The sequence below is a fragment of the Staurois parvus genome, unplaced genomic scaffold (genome assembly GCF_062004578.1).
Source record: "Staurois parvus isolate SC_StPar_1 unplaced genomic scaffold, SC_StPar_1.0 ptg000096l, whole genome shotgun sequence".
NCBI classification, from domain to species: Eukaryota; Metazoa; Chordata; class Amphibia; order Anura; family Ranidae; genus Staurois; species Staurois parvus.
The window spans coordinates 14,669,767-14,689,469 of NW_028317892.1; the positions used below are offsets into that span (position 1 = coordinate 14,669,767).

General features: G+C 41.2%; 1 protein-coding gene across 3 annotated transcripts in view; it reads left to right on the forward strand.

Moving 5' to 3' along the window:
• The window catches only part of PALM2AKAP2 (PALM2 and AKAP2 fusion), a 459,422-nt gene that overhangs the window by 416,414 nt on the left and 23,305 nt on the right, over positions 1-19,703 (forward strand). For all 3 annotated transcript variants that reach the window (XM_089670918.1, XM_089670919.1, XM_089670920.1), the window contains one exon: positions 16,405-18,763. In XM_089670918.1, coding sequence (XP_089527044.1) covers positions 16,405-18,763 — 2,359 coding nt within the window. The remainder of the gene's footprint in view (positions 1-16,404; positions 18,764-19,703) is intronic.

Sequence of the window (19,703 nt, forward strand, 5' to 3'; positions counted from 1 at the left end):
ATAAATTATGCACCATTGTTGTCAGTGGAAGGAATGATGCCTCACTGTTGCTGTCAGTAGGAGGAATAGTGCATTGTATCAGTAGAAGGAATAGTGCCCCAAGGGCCAGATAAATGCAAGCAAAGGGCCGCTTGTGGCCCACCAGTTTGGAGACCACTGATCTAAAGCTTATAATGTTATATACAATAGTCTTTAGTATGCTGTATGGGTGCCATGAGACCTGTGCTCCTTGGTCCTGTAGAGCCACTTGGTGGATACTAATTTAAATATGAACATAGGATCAGTTCAGAACAAAGAAAACGACAACTTTAGCACCCACAGACTCTGTGTTCTAAGGTACACTATATCGCCAAAAGTATTGAGACGCTTGCCTTTACACGCACGTGAACTTTAATGACATCCCAGCCTTAGTCCGTAGGGTTCAATATTGAGTTGACCCACCCATTACAGCTCTAACAGCTTCAACTCTTCAGGAACGGCTATCCACAAGGTTTAGGAGTGTCAGGACACTGAGCAGGCCAGTCAACTTCCTCCACTCCAAACTCGCTCATCCATGTTTATGGACCTTGCTTTGTGCACTGGTGCGTAGTCATGTTGGAACAGGAAGGTGCCATCCCCAAACTGTTCCCACAAAGTTGGGAACATGAAAATGTTCAAAATGTCTTGGTATGCTGATGCCTTATGAATTCCTTTCACTGAAACTAAGGAGCCAAACCCAACCCCTGAAAAACAACCCCACACCATAATCCCCCTCCACCAAACTTTGCACTTGGCACAATGCAGTAAGGCAAGTACTGTTCTCCTGGCAACTGCCAAACCCAGACACGTCCATTGGATTGCCAGACAGAAACATGTGATTTTCCCTCATTGGAACACGTCTCCACTGCTCTAGAGTCTAGTGGCGGCGTGCTTTACACCACTGCATCCGAGGCTTTGCATTGCACTTGGTGATGTAAAGCTTGGATGCAGCTGCTTGGCCATGGAAACCCATTCCATGAAGTGCTCTATTCACTGTTGTAATAATCTGGAGGCCACATGAAGTTTGGAGGTCTTTAGTTATTGACTTTACAGACAGTTGGCGACTTCTGCGCACTGTGCACTTCAGCATGCGCTGACAATGCTCTCTAATTTTACATGGCCTACCACTTTGTGGCTGAGTTGCTGTTGTTCCCAGTGTCTTCCACTTTGTTATAATACCGCTAACAGTTGACTGTGGAATATTTAGTAGCAAGGAAGTTTCATGGATGGACTTATTACACAGATGGCAACCTATCATGGTACCACGCTTGAATTCACTGAGCTCCTGAGAGCGACCCATTCTTTCACATATGTTTGTAGAAGCCGTTTGCATGCCTAGGTGCTTGATTTTATACACCTGTGGCCATGGAGGAGATTGGAACACCTGAGTTCAATAAATTGGAGGGGTGTCCCAATAATTCTGGCAATATAGTGTATATTTAAGGCTAAGTTCACACTAGCTTTGTTAGCAGGCATTAGACAGGCATTTGGGAAGCGTTTTTAATCCCCCTTTAAACGCCTATGAAAATTCTACACCTGGCAGCACAGTGCTGTTCACACTAAAGCGTTAGCATCGCGGCAAAATTTCAAAGTCGCATTCAGTGTAAACCAGGGCTTAAAGCATTAACTGATTGCCTGGGTAGTACCCACGAGCAGGGATATCTATTATTATTAATATTATTATTATTATACAGGATTTATATAGCGCCAACAGTTTTCTCAGCGCTTTACAATATAAAAGGAGACAATACAGCAACAATGCAGTTCAATACAAGAGGGATAGGAGGGCCCTGCTCCTGGGAGCTTAATATCTATCATTAGATTTCAATAAATTTATACCAGGCGGTCTTCTGGGACACAGTGTATCCTATCCTCTTCCCGCCCGGCCTATGGCCAAATGGCGGCCGGCAAAAACCTTTCCGGGTGGACGCCATGTGGCGTCCTTTCGGGCATGCGCAGTTTGCGCACCTGCAGCGGCACGATCTGTCACCGGCCGTGTACCTTGGACATGGCCGATGACAGATCTGAGTACCAGCCCTGTTGCTGGTACCATGTGACCTGCTGTGACCAATCAGCTTTATTCATGCCATCCATTGTATACTATTGTGTCTAGCTGTGAATGGTCACAGCGATCACATGCACAAGCTGGGCCAATCACAGCCCAGCTGTGTCATGTGATTAGCCGTGGCCAAATCACAGCTAAGCACAAAAAAAAGAAAAAAAAAACCCTGAATGAATCGATGTCATTCAGGTAAATGCTTATAGCAAAGTAATTCTTTGCTATAAGCAAATTTGTCTTAAAAAAAAAATATACTGATCACTTCCCCAAAGTAGTACAATGTTACTATGGTAACATTGTACTACTTTGGTCATAGTGAAATATGAAAACAAAATCTTAAAAAAAATGTACCGTATTTTTCGCTCCATAAGACGCACCTGACCATAAGACGCACCTAGGTTTTAGAGGGGAAAAACAAGAAAAAAAAATATTCTGAACCAATGGACTGCAGACACAGTGCAGGGGATGACCAGAGACTGCGCACACAGTGCAGGGGATGACCAGAGACTGCGCACACAGTGCAGGGGATGACCAGAGACTGCGCACACAGTGCAGGGGATGACCAGAGACTGCGCACACAGTGCAGGGGATGACCAGAGACTGCGCACACAGTGCAGGGGATGACCAGAGACTGCGCACACAGTGCAGGGGATGACCAGAGACTGCGCACACAGTGCAGGGGATGACCAGAGACTGCGCACACAGTGCAGGGGATGACCAGAGACTGCGCACACAGTGCAGGGGATGACCAGAGACTGCTGACCTTTGGGGAGGGAGGGGGAGCGGGTACCTGAATTTGACAGGTACCCGCTCCCACTTCGGCGGAGTTGTCCTTCCTTCCTTCTTCCCGGGCCGGCTTATGTGACAGCCGGGTGCCCACTGCGCATGCGCGAGAAGCGCTGCGCTTTGTGAATGGCCCGGCGCCTTCTGGGACCTGTCATGTGTCCCAGAAGACACCGGATCATTTACAAAGCTCAGCACATGCGCAGTGGGCACCCGGCTGTCACAGAAGCCAGCGCGGGAAGACTGTGCAGCGCTGGAGCGAGGAACAGGTAAGGCCCTGCAGGAGAGAACAGCTGAGCGGCCGGCCCCGGTATTCTGACATGGTGGCGGCAGAAATACCGGACCGGCCGCTTTATATTCGATCCATAAGACGCACTGACATTTTTCCCCCCATTTTTTTGGGGAAAAAAGTGCGTCTTATGGAGCGAAAAATACGGTAATTAAAAATAAAAAAATAAAAAAATAATTTTTTTTTCATACTGTCACCAGTCAGTGTCCCTGATCACCGCTATGCCAGGTATGACGCTGTACTGCACTGGTGACGGTATGTAAAAAAAAATAGTGAATTGTTTAAATTTTTTTTCATTTTCCGAAAAATTATGACAAAAAAATACAACTTCAAAAAACTCGCCATGCCTCTTATAAAGTACGTCGGACTGTCTACTCTGCAAAAAGGGGTCATTTGGGGGATATCTGTACTGTTCTGACATTCTTGGACCTCAAGAAATTAGATTGGCTGTTAGTACTTCAGGATTCATCAATATTCAGATATATCCCATAGTTTGTGAATTCTATACCTTTCCTACAAACTAAAAAATACATCCTAATTTTGGGTTATTTTCACCAGACATGTAGCAGAATACATCTTGGCCTAAATTTATTAAGAACAATTAATAATTTGCAAACTTTTATAACAGAAACCAAGAAAAACGTTTTTTGTTTTTTTTTCCAAAACTTTTTGGTCTATTTTGTGTGAATTTATCAAAAAATAAAAACCCCAGTAGTGATTAAATACCACCAAAAGAAAGCTCTAGTTGTGTGAAGAAAATGATAAAATTTTAGTTTGGGTACAGTGTTGCATGACCGCGCAATTGTCATTCAAAGTGTGAGAGCACTGAAACCTGAAAATTGGCCTGGGCAGGAAGGGGGTAAAAGTGCCCGGTATGGAAGAGGCTATGAGAGCAACCTTGATATCATGCTTGAGGACAAGTGATAGTCTGGTATTTTGCACAGCTATTATGAAATGATCCTGGAGGAATGTTTAGAGACTGCGTATTGGGATAATTATCCTAAAGGCTTTTGTTTATTCTATTTAGGGTAAGAGTATTTACTCTAGCCACAGAAGTGCTCACAGGGTGTTTTCACTTTGTCACGTGTTTCACAGTTTTTCACATATTGGCAATTTATTTATATTTTTATATATGTTTTGATCATTTGGATATTGAGGATAATACACAATCTAGTTTTTTATATATATATTTTTTTGGAGGTATACGGTGGAAGTCGACAATGCACTTGGATTATTACATCGAAGGAATAAGCAATTGAGATTAACTGACATTTTGGGTTTATATTTTATTTTTTGGACTTTGGGGGGGGGTGGACTGACAACTCATGGGGCCCCCGGGCAATAGGGGATCATGGGGCCCCTGTGTCCTTGCCCAAACTCAAAAAAAACCTATGAAAAAGGTACCAGGGGCATCTCATGGGACCCCCTACTGACCCCGGGCCCTCGGGCAGTGCCCGAGTTTCCAAATGGTCAGTCCGCCCCTGTTCAAGGGTGACTTTTTGCATGTCAATTTCAGGGTTATTGGTTATTTTATTTGGACACCGGATTTTGATTTTGTATTTGCCTTTTAGGCACACATTCACTTTGTAATATATCAATAAAAGACTCTTTTTCTTTTTTTTTCTTTTTTTTGCAAACGATAAATCACCTGTTTTTTTTTATTTTTTACAATAGCTGCAAGAAAGCAGCCAAGCAGGCCAAACATATATCCTTCCTAACTACTTAGTGACAATAGAAATGTTTGCTGTGCTTCCTCCCCTCCACCCCCTTTTCCTCCATGATGTATGTTTAAGGCAGGGCTGTCCTGACTGACACTCCAACATCTGTTCAAGCTGCCCAGAAATCCCCGTTACTGACTAATGGAGAAGTAAGGTCTCAGGCAGGCAGACGCTGTCACAAGCCTTGGACAACAAGCCTGTGTATGTAAAGAAGAGGCCTGGATTTCCTTTCCCTTCTCCGCCCTCACACACACACACACACTTTTTTTTTTTTTTTTTTTACTAGTGTTAGAAGGGTCTCATTGTACAAACTGACTTGAAGTCAGAGCTGCCCTCTGTGTAAATCCCAGCCCCCATTCCTGTGACATCATTCCTTGCAAGAAAGCAGGGATGGAATTTTGAGTTGGCAAGCGAGAAGGCAGGACTAGGACAGCTCGGATACTGGATTCAGGACAAAACATTGGGGTAAGCTTTACTTCTGTGTCATTGGCACTGCTTTCCCTTTTGTGACAACTTGCATCCTGTTAAACTGCTCGTAAACTTGTTTTATAGCCTCTCCGCCTGTACTCCGCATGTGGAGAGCAATCAAGGATGGGGGTCTTTGTCTATTACCTTTTAGAGACCACTCATTGGGAATCTGAGCAGGCTTTCTGTACTACACACAATGTTTGGAGGTCTTTCTCCAAATATTGTGTCTCATTGGTAACAATACTAGCGTTAGAGCCTCCCAAGTTGACGTAGTAGTTTGATTTGCCATTTTTGGCCATTTTATTGGCTTGCAGTGCCAACTTCGACCAAGGCAAAGTACTTTCAAGGAAAGGATTTAGCATCAGTATGTTTTCAATGTGTTGGAAACAACAATTGTCTGTTCAGGACTGACCACAGGCGGTTTCTGTTTCTCGGCAATGTTCTGATCGGTTTTCACACACAGAAAGTGGAAATGAGTACAGTTATATCCTGTTACGCAGAACAAGCAGCAAGTCAGTAGCCCAAGTGCTCCGTACATCACTTCATAGAGAGCAGCAGCTGGCCTCTATCTCTGGAGGACACTTCAAAAAGACGGGAGACAGCACCATAAACTTTACAAACTGCTTCAAATACTAGTCCCTGAGAAATGGAGGAAATTCAAATTGTTTCCTGGTATCATTAGGTTTTATTTTACAGAAAAAATCTCAGGATTCTGTTTGGATTTGTCCTTGGTTGGGACAATTCCTCCTTTCTATATCTCCTAGATTGTAAGCTCTAAGGAGCAGGTCCCTCTGTTTCCTCTTATACCAAATTGTATTGTAACTGTTCTATCTACCTTCATTTTGTAAAGCGCTGCGGAAACTGTTGGCGCAATATAAATCCTGTATAATACTTCTTATTACATCTGTACATAGACACGAGGGCTTGCATAAGGCGGGGATGTACTTACTCATTGCAACCATTATTATTATTATTATTATTATTATACAGGATTTATATAGCGCCAACAGTTTGCTCAGCGCTTTACAATATAAAGGGAGACAATACAGCAACAATACAGTTCAATACAAGAGGGATAGGAGGGCCCTGCTCCTTGGAGTTTACAATCTAAGAGCCATAGATAATTGCTCAGCTTACTAGACCGGTAATTTATTTCAGGTACTTCTATAGCGCCATCAATTTACGCAGCGCTTTACATATATATTGTACATTCCCATCAGTCCCTAACCCTCAAGGGGAGTACAATCTAAGGTCCCTAACTCACATTCATACATATACTAGAGCCAATTTAGACAGGATCCAATTCACCTACCAGCATGTCTTTGGAGCGTGGGAGGAAACCGGAGGAAACCCACGCAGGCACAGGGAGAACATGAAAACTCCAAACAGGTGGTGCCGTGGTTGGGATTTGAACCGATGACCCTAGTACTGCCAGGCGGAAGTGCTAACCATTTAGTAATGATTTGTGGCTAATTGCTATGGGTTACTGTACATCATACACTAATTTTGTGAGTATTAACCACTTGCCTGCCTAAGGATTTACACCCCTTCCTGACCAGGCCATTTTTTGCGTGAGGGCGCTGCGTTACTTTGACAATTGCGTGGTCATGCAACGCTGCATCCAAATTAAATTTTACGTTTTTTTTTTCCCCCACGAAGTGAGCTTTCTTTCAGTGGTATTTGATTGCCTGTTTTTAATTTTTTGCACTATAAGCAAAAAGACCGACAATTTTGAGAAAAAAAACAATATTTTGGACTTTTTGCTATTAAACATGTCCAGTAAAAAAAAATCTAATTTCATCATAAATTTAGGCCAAAATGTATTCTGCGATATGTCTTTGCTAAAAAAAAATTGCAATATCTGTAAATTAATTGGTTTATGTGAAAGTTATAGCGTTTACAAATGGCAGTATATTTACTGGAATTTTTTAAAATTTATTTATTTTTACTAGTAATGGCATCGATCAGCGACTTATAGTGGGACTACGGTGGGCATTCTAACACTAGGGGGAACTGACTTGGTGTCACGGACATCCCCAGTGACACCAATACAGTGATCAGTGCTAAAAAAATGCACTGACACTGTACTAATGGCACTGGGCATGAAGGGGTTAATGTGAGGGGAGATCAAAGGATTAACTGTGTGCTGGGAGTGTTTTACTAAGGGGCGGGGGTGTCCTTCACTGTAAGCACACTGATCAGAATGGCTATACTGTGCACAGCCATCCCAAGCAGTGTGCTCGAGCTGACAGGGAGGAAGATTTTGTAGGCAAAACAATATTCCTTCCTGTCGGAGATGCTCGGTAATCACCAGGCGCTGGTGGTTAATTACAGGCTGGGACCTGGTGATTGACCTCATCGGCCGCGATTGGTGGCGCAGATAGGACTCGCGCATGTCAGCTATCTGGAAATGCAAAATCGCGTATATATATGTGATTTTGTGTACAGGTGTCGCCCTGTAGCAGTATATCTGCTATAGGGCAGTCCTTTAAGCAGTTAATTAGTAAAACCATGACACTTAGTGTTCCTAAACCCAGGACCCTGCATTCACTATATCTGGTCTCCCACAATACACAACATGGAAGTGCAATTATTTTAGCAAATATAAACTGCTAAATACCTTTTCTCATCAGTAGTTAGAGCAATCTTCTGACTTCGATCAGTGTTCAGCAGAGCACTGGTTAAAGCTTGTAGGAGGAGTTTTCATTCTGCTCTAGGAGGATGCAGGACCTCTGGCCTCTGTTTGGACAGTGTCGATTGGCCCTGTGGTGATCACATGCACGCTCCCAAGAAAAAAAAACACACACCTCTCCAGCAATACTTGCTAAACTGACCATGTGCAGAATGGCTACGGTTCAGTCTGTCTTATCAGGAGATAAGAGGTGAACATTTGAACAAGAGGAGGAGCAGAGAAGTCGGGATCAAATGGCCTTTTTACACAATGCAGAGGATTAATCCCTTAGGTTCCACAGGGAGTATAACAAGCATGCTTTACTGCATATACAGACTGATTTTGTCTACTGTGGGTTTAATAACACTTTAAAGTGTTACTAAACCCAGAACCTGCATTCACTATATCTGCTCTTCCACAGTACATAGCACATGGAAATGCAATTATTTTGGTAAATATAAACTACTAAATACCTTTTTTCATCAGCAGTATATAGAAGTCTTGTGACTTTTATCAGTGTCCAGCCAAGCGCTGGTTAATCTTGTAGGAGAAGTTTTCATTCACCTCTGACTGTCCTATGAGGCTGCATGACCCCTGACCCTCTGGACAGTGCTGATTGGCCCTGTGCTGATCACATGCACCGTCCCAAAAAAAAAAAAAAAAAAACTCTAGCAATACACACCAAACTCAGCATGTGCAGATGTGCCACGCAGATGGATTTTGGGCAGTAGAAGGGGAGGATCAGGGAAGGCAGTATCAAACAGCAGTTTTACACAATGTGGAGGATTAACCCCTTAGGTTTCACAGTGAGTGTAACAAGCATGTTTTACTGCATATAAAGACTGACTTAACTGTTGTGGGTTTAGTTACACTTTGAAGTGCAAAGGCTTAATATACAGCTTGATTCTTGCTGAATTGGCTGAAACTCGAGCCATTGGTGATTGTATTGGTCAATTGTTCAATTGATTTTTGTCAAAGGCGCCTGGTGGAAAATTGTTGATTGAACAGCACCTGCATCCAATCAAATGTAGTCCCAGCAGGTGCCAGCTGTTGGAATACAATAGTTATCAGGAGAAACTTGTTCAGCCATGTTTACCATGGATGGAAGAAGCTGTTATATTACAAATGTATGTGTATGTGCAGCATAACTCTAGACCAGGGGTCTCCAAAGTTTCTGAACAAAGGGCCTGTTTAATACTTGGGTTGAGCTGGATTGTGGCCAGTGAGAGTAGAAAATGACCTGGCATCAATTGGAGTAAACCATGCCCCATCATTGATATTAGTGGAAGGAATATTGCCCCATTGCTGGTATTAGAGAAAGGAATAGTGCCTCGTCATTGGTAGGAATAGTGCCTTCACATTGGTATCAGTGACAGGAATTATGCCCCGTTGTTAATGGCAGTGGGAGGAATAGTGCCTCAAGGGCCAGATAAAAGCAAGTAAAGAGCCACATCTAGCCCCCAGGCTGCAGTTTAGCGACCACTGCTCTAGACAATCATTTTGTTGGAAATTTTAGATTTGGAGTGGAAATTAGTTAAAATAACTGTCATATGTCTATTTCTGTATGTGACTCCTTACTGCATGACCGTGTGAAGCCCATAGAAGAAAATGGGGGTGGGAGTGTTTTTCGTTGGCACATGGACAACCATAAAAACAAGTCTTATCCTTCCACACTTTACCAAATGTGTTGTTTTTTTGTATTTGTTTTTAATGGAGAAATTTCTCATCACTTCCTGTCCTGACAGGAGATGAAAAATAATGTTCCCAACAGAGACAATGATGACATCAGTAATGATACTGTTTGATATCAATAACACTGGCCCCGTTGTCATGATAGGTCAACTCCTTCATGGACTTGGTAAGACTTCCAGTGTTCCTGGCATTTTGTATTAGAGACCTCTACAAACAGAAGGGTGTTTTATTACTGGTCAATTTGCCAGTAGTTGGGACTATGGCTTGATCACTGCCAGGTGTCCCCACATTCTGCAGGGCATTCTCCCCCATTCTGCAGACTTTCAGGCACCCTCCATGCCCAAAAGAACATCCAACAGCCAGGGTGCTGGACCCAATTAACCATGGCAGGAGGCTTTGGAATCACACTGACCTTTTTTCCTTTTGTAGATGTGTCCTGGCAATTTTTTAGGAATGTTGGTAAGTATGTATTCAGTTTTAAGGAATGTTGGTAAGTATGTATTCAGTTTTAGAGGCCCAGATGCACCTCTGCACAGTAAAATCAAGAGTTATGGTCTACTATCAAGTATTGTGAACTCTTTGTTGCCTTGTCTTTTTAGTAGAATTTTGTAGTAGGTATGTAGGTGTACAAAAACAAAGCTGCACATATGTAAGTGTATCTATAGTGGTGACTGATTAGTATGTCTAAGCACATCTAGTCAATGCCATCTATCTGTACTCTTATTTCCTGAAAAGCCTCTAATATAGACATTCAGTCTTTTTATGTCTGAAACAGAATTCTATAGACGCCAAAACTGTGTAAATTTACACTCCCAAAGGAGGTTAATATTTCCCTTAATTTTAACCAGTCTAGAATCTCCGTTCTGCACACAGTCTGGCTTTCATAGCTCATTAAAAACCAATTAAGAGTACACTGAACTGGTATGTATTCCCAAGCCCAAAATGCTAATGGATCTTTAACAGCTAGATTGTGCAGGAATTTCTAATATATGGTTGTTTCACATAGAAATCAGCAGTACACATTGAGCTGGATTCATCTGCATTCATTTGATCCAAAACAATGTAACCCTTCAAAGTTCAGGGCTTATTTTGTTCTGAACTTTGAAGGGTTGTGAGATGCTAACTCCAAACTGCTTGCTATGTGAAGGCAACTTTTCTCTCTAGCTACACTCTATTTCCTGGAAAATTTGTAAGCTCTATATCACTTACTAATAATAGAGACTTTTTAATGAATGTCCTACAACCACTGAGGACCCACCCTGCTGATTACATGCACAGATGTCACACAAACGCAGGATGTCTATTTAACCCATTAAGTTCCACCAGCAGTAGATCTATGACCTGGAGAGATGGGCAAACCTTTCTTGATGCTGGCTTCTCATTCTACAAATGCTAGTTTACTGGTTGTCATGCTGACCACTCTGGATTCAATACAGTATATCACTAGCCCAGAAGAAGAATGTAGATTACGGCTTCTGATTTTGCATTCATATTCCTAATCAACATACTAGTTCACTGCCAGTGAAAAATATTAAAACCAATAGTTTCACATAATGGCAAAGGAACTAGAATTTTCAAAAGTTCAACATTGGCATCCTCCATATTTTTCTGAGTGAAAGGTTTACCTTAGGCCCACTGTTGCCAGACATCCAGTAGAGCGGTTCTCTAAGCCACGTCAATAAGTTGTGGAATTCAGGGGTGAAGAGAATATGCTACAGCTCCAAATCAAAGTCAAGGCCTATGTGCAGGCTGTGCTTGGGTTTCAGAGTTCCCAGGTGCACATATTTGTTCACATTTAAATTGGTGACCCGGGCTATTTGTTCACAGATGAACATACTTTCAGGCACCTTGTGAAACATGTAGCTTTTCCTGCAGGGCTGTGTTTTTAGCCTTGTGTATCAATAAAACATATGACTTTTTTTACACAAACTTTTTGTGATATGGAAGTGAAGAAGCAAACTGGCAGAAGCTAGAGTCAGGCTCTGAAACCCTGCAGTCTTTTTGATGGGAATATAGCAATTGAGCACTTTGCATGGATTTTATACCCAGTTGGTGATTACTCGGCGGCGCCCGGTGATTTCCGAGGATCTCCGAGGGAGAGAACAGGTCTCCCTGTTGGCTCGGGCACACTGCTTTGAATGGCTGTGCACAGCCATCCAAAGCAGTGTGATTACAGTGACGCACACTGACACAGCCCCCTAGTAAAACACTCCCAGCTAACAGTTAACCCTTTGATCACCCCTTATGTTAACCCCTTCCTGCCCAGTGCCATTAGTGCAGTCAGTGCTTTTTTTTTAGCACTGATCACTGTATTGGTGTCACTGGGGATGTCAGTGACACCAAGTCAGTTCCCCCCAGTGTTAGAATGCCTGCCGTAGTACCACTATAAGTTGCTGATCGCCATCATTACTAGTAAAAATAAAAATCCCAGTATATATACCGCCATTTGTAAACACTATAACTTTTACGTAAACCAATTCATTTACATGTATTAGGATTTTTTTTAGCAAAGACATTTTGGCATAAATTTATGACTACATTTGATTTTGTTTCAATTATTTTACTGGACATGTTTAATAACAAGTCAAAATATTGTTTCTTATGCAAAATTGTTGGCTTTTTTTTTTTTTTATAGCGCAAAAAAAGACATTAAATTTTCATTTGGGTGCAGCGCTGCATGACCGCGCAATTCTCAGTTAAAGTAACGCAGCGCCATAACACAAAAAATGACCTGGTCAGGAAGGGGGTAAATCCTCGGGAGGGCAAGTGGTTAAAGGTGGAAAACGTTCTGAAATGATTTCACTTTTGGTTTTTTTTTTTTTTTTTTTTTTTTTTTTTTTTTTACATCACTAAAACCTGACATTTTAACAGGGGTGTGTAGACTTTTTATATCCACTGTGTGTGTGTGTGTGTGTGTGTGTGTGTGTGTGTGTGTGTATATGTATGTATATAATCTATAAATACACACACAGTACATTACACAGACTCTCGCATGCGACAAACTTTCATTTCTGTATGTAGTGGCTTTTTATTTGTTGGGAATCCTTCAACAGCACATTGTTTGTTTTAAACAGATAAAACAACATATAGAAGCTAAGTGTGGCTAATTTTAGCATACCTACCAAAAATAAGTCCATTAGTTACAGCTTTCATAAATAACTTTTAACCTACACATCACAGAAAATTCTCATTTTAATGCATAGCTGTAGTCAAGAATCCCCCGTAAATGCCAGTTATTAGATCTTCTATTTGCATACACCACAACTAAAGAGTCACTCATCACCCACTGTCAGCTAATACCATCTTCTATTCAATGAATAGGATAGATTCGTCTATTGCCTTACAAAGCCTTCACAATAGCATAAGGTAGAAAACAACAGAAGTAGTAATAAAACATTAAATACCAGGGCCCATCAATCCATTTATGTCTTTGGGATGAAATGTGTTATCGTATAACAGAATGATTATATGAAAATTATGCCAATTATAAATTAATTTCCAGGAAGATGTGTTGGGCTATGAACAGCGATTATAATGACATTTTAATGAAAGTCAGCAGGACAGAGTTTTGTGAGCATTAAAAAATTGTCAATTCTGTAAATGCCCCAAATCCTGCATCATTCTATTATGATAATAGCGACACTTTCCTGCAGTGCCATAGTATGGCTCATCCTCTCACCTCTTGCACTGTCCTGCTGGCCAGTGGATGGTTTTACTGGCCAACAGGATGGTGCTGGAGTAGAGAGAAGGGGAATCGGTGTTGAGCACTTCCATCATCAAATAGACTTGCCCACCACTTCATACTGTAATAAACATTGGAAATAAAATTTCCAGTGGACCTTTTGTTTTTATCATTTGGTTTCCAAGCCTATGGCAGGAATGGACCTGACTTAGGACCTCTATCCCTTGGTGGGGAAGAAGGGGAGCCTAAAATCTATGCATTTTCTTGAACATTTATGGGATCTTAGATGGCAAGAAATCTTACAAACATGCAAATATACAAAACATACCAACTTGGAATAAAATAAGCTGCAGCTTTGTTTTTTTTTCCTTTTTTTTTTTTTTTTTTTTAGCTCCTTCCTGCTGGTGCCTCCCAGCCCGTTAAGAGGTTTCAGACGTGGGGAGCTTTTCTTTACCTGTAGGTAACTGTGCAGGGAGTGCGCTCTCGGCACAGCATTGTTAACATTATAGGGCGCATATATGCAGCCTCTTGGTGTTGTATGCATACGGCAGTTGGGAAGAGGTTAAATATCATTTAATTTGCAATAACCATAACTAATTTTTATTTTATTTCAGGTAGTTATATATTGCCATCAATTTACGTAGCGCTGTACATATATATTGTACATTCACATCAGTTCCTAACCCTCAAGGGGCATACATTCTAAGGTCCCTAGCTTACATTCGTACACATACTAGGGCCAGTTTAGACAGGATCCCATTTACCTACCAGCATGTCTCCCACATGGAGTGTAGGAGGAAACCAGAGTACCTGGAGGAGGAAAACCCACACAGGCACAGGGAGAACATGCAAACTCCAGGCACAGGTGCCATGGCTGAGATTCAAGCCAATGACCGTAGTACAGCCAGGCAGAAGTGCTAACCATTTAGCCACTGTGCTACTGATTTTCTTGCTGATAAACTGGAGTACCCAAAGAAAACCCATGCGGGCACAAGGAGCATGCAAACTCCAGGCAGGAGGTGCAATGGCTGGGATTCGAACCAACAACCGTAGTACTGCCAGGCAGAAGTGCTAACCATTTAGCCACTATGCTGCTGATTATCTTGCTGATATTCAAACAATAATAAATTTGACAAATCCACTCTGCGATTTAAGGCTCAAGCCACCATAGCATTAGATTAAACATTTTCTTACCTGTCCCCTTTTGAAATTCAAACAAAGGGACTCTCCACATAAACAAGCTACGATGAGGGAGTGGTGGGTGGGGAGCTCCTCCGGTCATCCCTCTCTGGTGACTGACAAAGATCCCCCTTCAGCAACTTCCTTTTATAGGGGTTCCTGGCTTTCTGTAACATTCTGGGGGGGGAGAGGTAACCTTAAATTGACCTATCTCTAATGACCCCCAGATATTCCAAAAGATTCCTAACCACCTGACCTAGGCTGACCTATAATGTACCCCCCACTGAAATCAATGGGGGGCCTAGAAACTTCTATTGCCACAATCCCATGAGGGAAAGGGAATGCCTTAAAACGGGCTACCCCCTTTTTCCTCAAATTCATAGGATACTATGTGGAGCATATAATCACGGCTCTTGACAGTTGTAGCTTTGACAGGTCCCTTGGTCCTTAGGCCCCAAGTGTGGCTGCTATCCCCTTTACTGTCCCTCCAGTAAAATTCACTTTCTGCGCACCAAGCAGATAGGTGCTGTAAAAGGAGTCATAGATTTGATCTGTAATTTCATGTGGTGAATCACAGGGAATGCATTGGGAAATGTCACTAGGGTGGCCATAACCAACTGGCACTAGAATCCTTCTACACTGGGAAAGTTCCACCAGTGCACTGTGTATTAAAAATGACTGACCCTAATGGGAGACGTGGAAGGAGGCTCTGACTCTGAGGAGGATTGACTTTACAACTGTCAAAGGCGAAAGGAGCTGTTGATATTTCATATTTATTTCTCCTAAAGCCCATTCACTTAAAACACTAATGTGAAATTCTACTTTTAAAGCTAAAAAAAGCAGCAACAGTTCATCGCAAATAGATCCAGTTTTAGTCTTGTGTGACCGAGCTCCCAGACAAAACAAAAATATGTTTTTTGAAGTGACTTCCAATACCACAATGGTATGGTAGGTCATATGTTACTGCCTAGGGACAAGCAAGGCATGTGAAGAATTTACCAACATCCTGCTCTAACAGTGTTTACATGACACTCATCGGTCCCAAACCGTTACAATAGACCTTTTCTGGAGCCTGCATATGTTTTTCTTGTCAAAGACAAGAGGTAATATTTATCAAGTAGAGAATGTTTTATGAGTGAGCAGTTTATGAATTCTGCTTTCACAGGTGCAGAGATTGGGAACATGTCCCAGAAACTATAAACTTCTGCTTGAATTATTTGTCTAGTGACAGAAAATTGTGTATATAGATGCTGTTAATAAAATAAAGGATAAAATGGATATTGAATGTAGTATTCCATAATGCATACAGAACTTGGGTATCTTGCTGATAACTTTGCTATGAAAGTAATATGACCTTATGTTTTTAACAAATCTTTTTAAAGCACTATTAAAGCAAACATTTTTTATATTGCAGCTTACAATGTCTTTGATGTTGTGGCTGCATTAGTTTTCTTTTTTTAGGCTTTATTTCTTTTATTTTCACCTGGCAATCCTGCCAGTAGGTCTGTTTTTCAAAAGAGCAAGCTCTTCTGCTGATGTAGCAGTTATAGGGTTGAGACAAACCATTTACTACTGATGGGTGCCCAGAATGATTGACTTTTATTTAATTATGTAAAGGCTTTATCCCAAAATGAATGTTCATATAACAGTCCATATAACACTCCTCTCCCCCCCAGATTGGCAATGCTGTTATACAAAGGTGTCCCCTATGCTCCTCTAATATAGAAGGTGTGTTACTAATAATGTATAACACATCTTTCACCGTAGTCCACCAACAACTATGTATAATGTGTCCTCTGTAGTTCATTTGATAACTTTTTTTTTTTTTTTTTGTGTGTTTTTCAGAGACCACCAATTCCAGAGGATGATATTAAGTTGAAGGACAAGGAACAAATTAGTGCCAACTATTCAGAACCTATAGATATTGTCTTGACAAGCAACGACACTATGGATTTTGAGGTGTCAGAACCTAGAGGAGTGACTGTAGTCAGTTCAGATATTGTAGCTGACAATCAGAGTAATTTACTCTCTACTGCTGTAAGCCATAATGGACTAAAGGACAGACATGAATCACTAGACAGTGATGTTGCTAAAGAGATACAATACTTAGATGAGGTGTTGGAAGCAAATTGTTGTGACTCTGCTTCAGACAACCCCTTCAATGGATCGACTTCTCCAGAACCAGCTGCTACTATAACTGTTGATGGTTCAGGTCCTTTTGTTAGTGTTACCAATGACTGCTGCACTCCAGAAATGGATATTATAGCAGTGGATCGTAAGCCTCTCCCAGTTGTAGAAATCGATAAATCCACAGAAAGCATGGAACCAATTAATATTAATGGACATTCTAGAGAGGAGTTGAAAGATGATCACACTGATGTGTTTACATACCCTGCCAGCCCAAATTCCTCAAATAGTTCACGGAGGTCATCAAAAGATGGAGAGAATATTCCAAAAGTCATTAAAAAAGAAGCAAAGTTTGAACTTCGTGCATTCCATGAAGAAAAAAAGCCATCAAAACTGTTTGAAGATTTTAATGAAAAGGACCATATAAGAGTGAGAAAAGTCAGACCTTCAGAGGAAGTTATGGAACTAGAAAAGGAGAGGATTGAGCTTATTAAAAGCCAAGCTGTGAAAAAGAACCCAGGTATTGCAACCAAGTGGTGGAATCCACCTCAAGAAAAAACAATAGAGGATCAGCTAGAGTCTGAGCACCTGGAATCACATCTGAAATATAAAGAGCGCAAACAAAAACAGCAACAAGCCATATCTTCACCACCAATTAAAAGTGTTTCTGTTTCACCTGTTCCCTCAGAAACCTCTACTGTGAATAAGGAAGACATTGTTACTGAACAAATAGATTTCTCAGCGGCAAGAAAACAGTTCTTAAACATGGAAAGCACAAGCCAGACTAGCGTCAGGGCCCCACCAAAGAGATCAGTTGCTCCCAACCTTTTTTCTGTGAAACCTTTCTATAAAGTAAGCCATGATAACAAAGCTCAGAAATCTTTCACACTAACCAATCCATTTAATGAGTGTGAGACTGTGAAACCTGATGAGGTATCACTAGTCAAAGCAGAAAAAGTTCTCTGCTCTTCTGAAGACCAGCAATGGACCCATCAGGCACTCTTACTAAAGTCATCAACCGAACACTCTGGTAAGGCCTTGACAAAAGACAATGAATTTGTCAGTGTTTCAGGAAAACTTGCAGTTGTGAAGGATGATGATGCTGACATTTCAGATCGTTTTAATAAATCTGTTACTGTGTCTTCTATACCCGAGGAGCTGGACTCTGGTTTAGATGACCTATCTGTAAAATCTCAGGACACCACAGTTATGGAGACACTTTCAAATGATTTCAGTATGGACAATATTAGTGATAGTGGTGCATCAAATGAAACGATTAATACCTTACATGAACATTCTCTTGGTGACTTCTCACAGCCACAAACCCCTTTACATGAGAATGATTACCCAGGAGAGGGAGTGTCCAAATCATTTAGTGATCAAGGCTTTTATTCACCATCTTCTATGCTGCATGACTCTATTGTTTCTGAGGATCCAATAGAATATCAGGCTGGTATGTTGGTACAAAATGTAATTCAACAAGCTCTTGCTGAAAAAGCTGGGATAAGAGACTACAGTATACAAGAGCATCCAGCAGTGCCCAACAATGAAAGGAGGGAGGACTTCAATGAACAGAAGGACATAGCAGGAGATGATCCAAGGCCATTAACTCCACAGAGTCAAGATGAGACCGTATTTGAGCCACCTCAAGTTTCTTCACCAGTGCAAGAAACAAGAGGTACTGCAGTGACGGCAAAGGCTTCAGAGCAAGAGCCTCAAACTAGACAACACAGAGTCCCAGAACCTTTGTCTATACCTCCAGTAACTGATGAAGATCCCATTGAAGAAATTAGGCAGGAGAGTTACTTTAGCAAGTATTCCCAAGCTGCTGAACTTAGAAGCACTGCATCCATTTTGGCAACACAAGAACCTGAGGTAACAGTTGGCCCTTTCAAACTTAGATCAAAGAAGCAGAGAACACTGTCAATGATTGAAGAGGAGATCAGAGCTGCACAGGAGAGGGAGCAGGAGTTGAAGAAGCAGAGACAAAGGCAAAGCTTGGAAAGTCCAACAAGTCCATTAAGTAAGAATGTACCTGTAATGCCAACAAGAACAGCCTTCTACAGAACAGCCCCAGGTATGTTTATGCTTCTAAAATCTTTGACTAAAGAGCAAACTTCAATTTTAGATGAGTGTAGGGAAGGGTCAAACCCCTTTCAGTTTCTTGTAGTCTGTGTTCCAATAGGGATATTCTCCTGTTGTGAAGACAGAACAAGAAGTGAAAGTAAAGCTCTACAAAGTGAGCTTAACTTGTCCAGAAAGTGTGTCCCCATTGAAAGATTTACCCTCTAGTCATGTTTAAGGGACTGTAAAATTTTCGCTTTCCTATCAGTTTGTGTTTTTGTGATAATAGCCAGCTGGACAAATAGACAGGTGTAATCTACCCAATGGAGACCGTAAAAAAAATCTTGATGGAGGATCCAACTGTTTCACACTCTACCCAAATAAAAAAAAAAGTTTGGGATATATATATATATATATATATATATATATATATATATATATATATATATATATATATATATATATATATATATATATATATATATATATATATATATATCCTTTATATATCCTTTATAGTAATAAAAAAGAGAACTGCTTCAGGAGTTTATGGAGCTATAAAAAAAAGTATTGCTTTACTAGAATAAAGAAAATGTAACTATCTTCTAACTGTTCCTAAAATAGTTCTTAAAATATCACATTTGAATGTATTTGTGCCGCCCTGCCTCTCCACCTTGTCCCATCAGAGAATGCTGTTCATACATTCAGACAATGCAAAGCATTCTCTGAATGGCTCCCCTGGCAAACAGCTTACTACTTGTGTTTGAAATGCAGCAGGGCAGCCACTTGGCCTGGGACACGAGTAGCAGTGTCTACTTAATTGATTTCCAGCTTCTATGTATATACATAGTTACATTAATCTGAGCTGTAACAATGTATAGAATATCCATATCTGGAATTCTTCTTTAACCACTTCCCGCCCATATCCTCAGGTCGTAGTGGTTATACCGGGG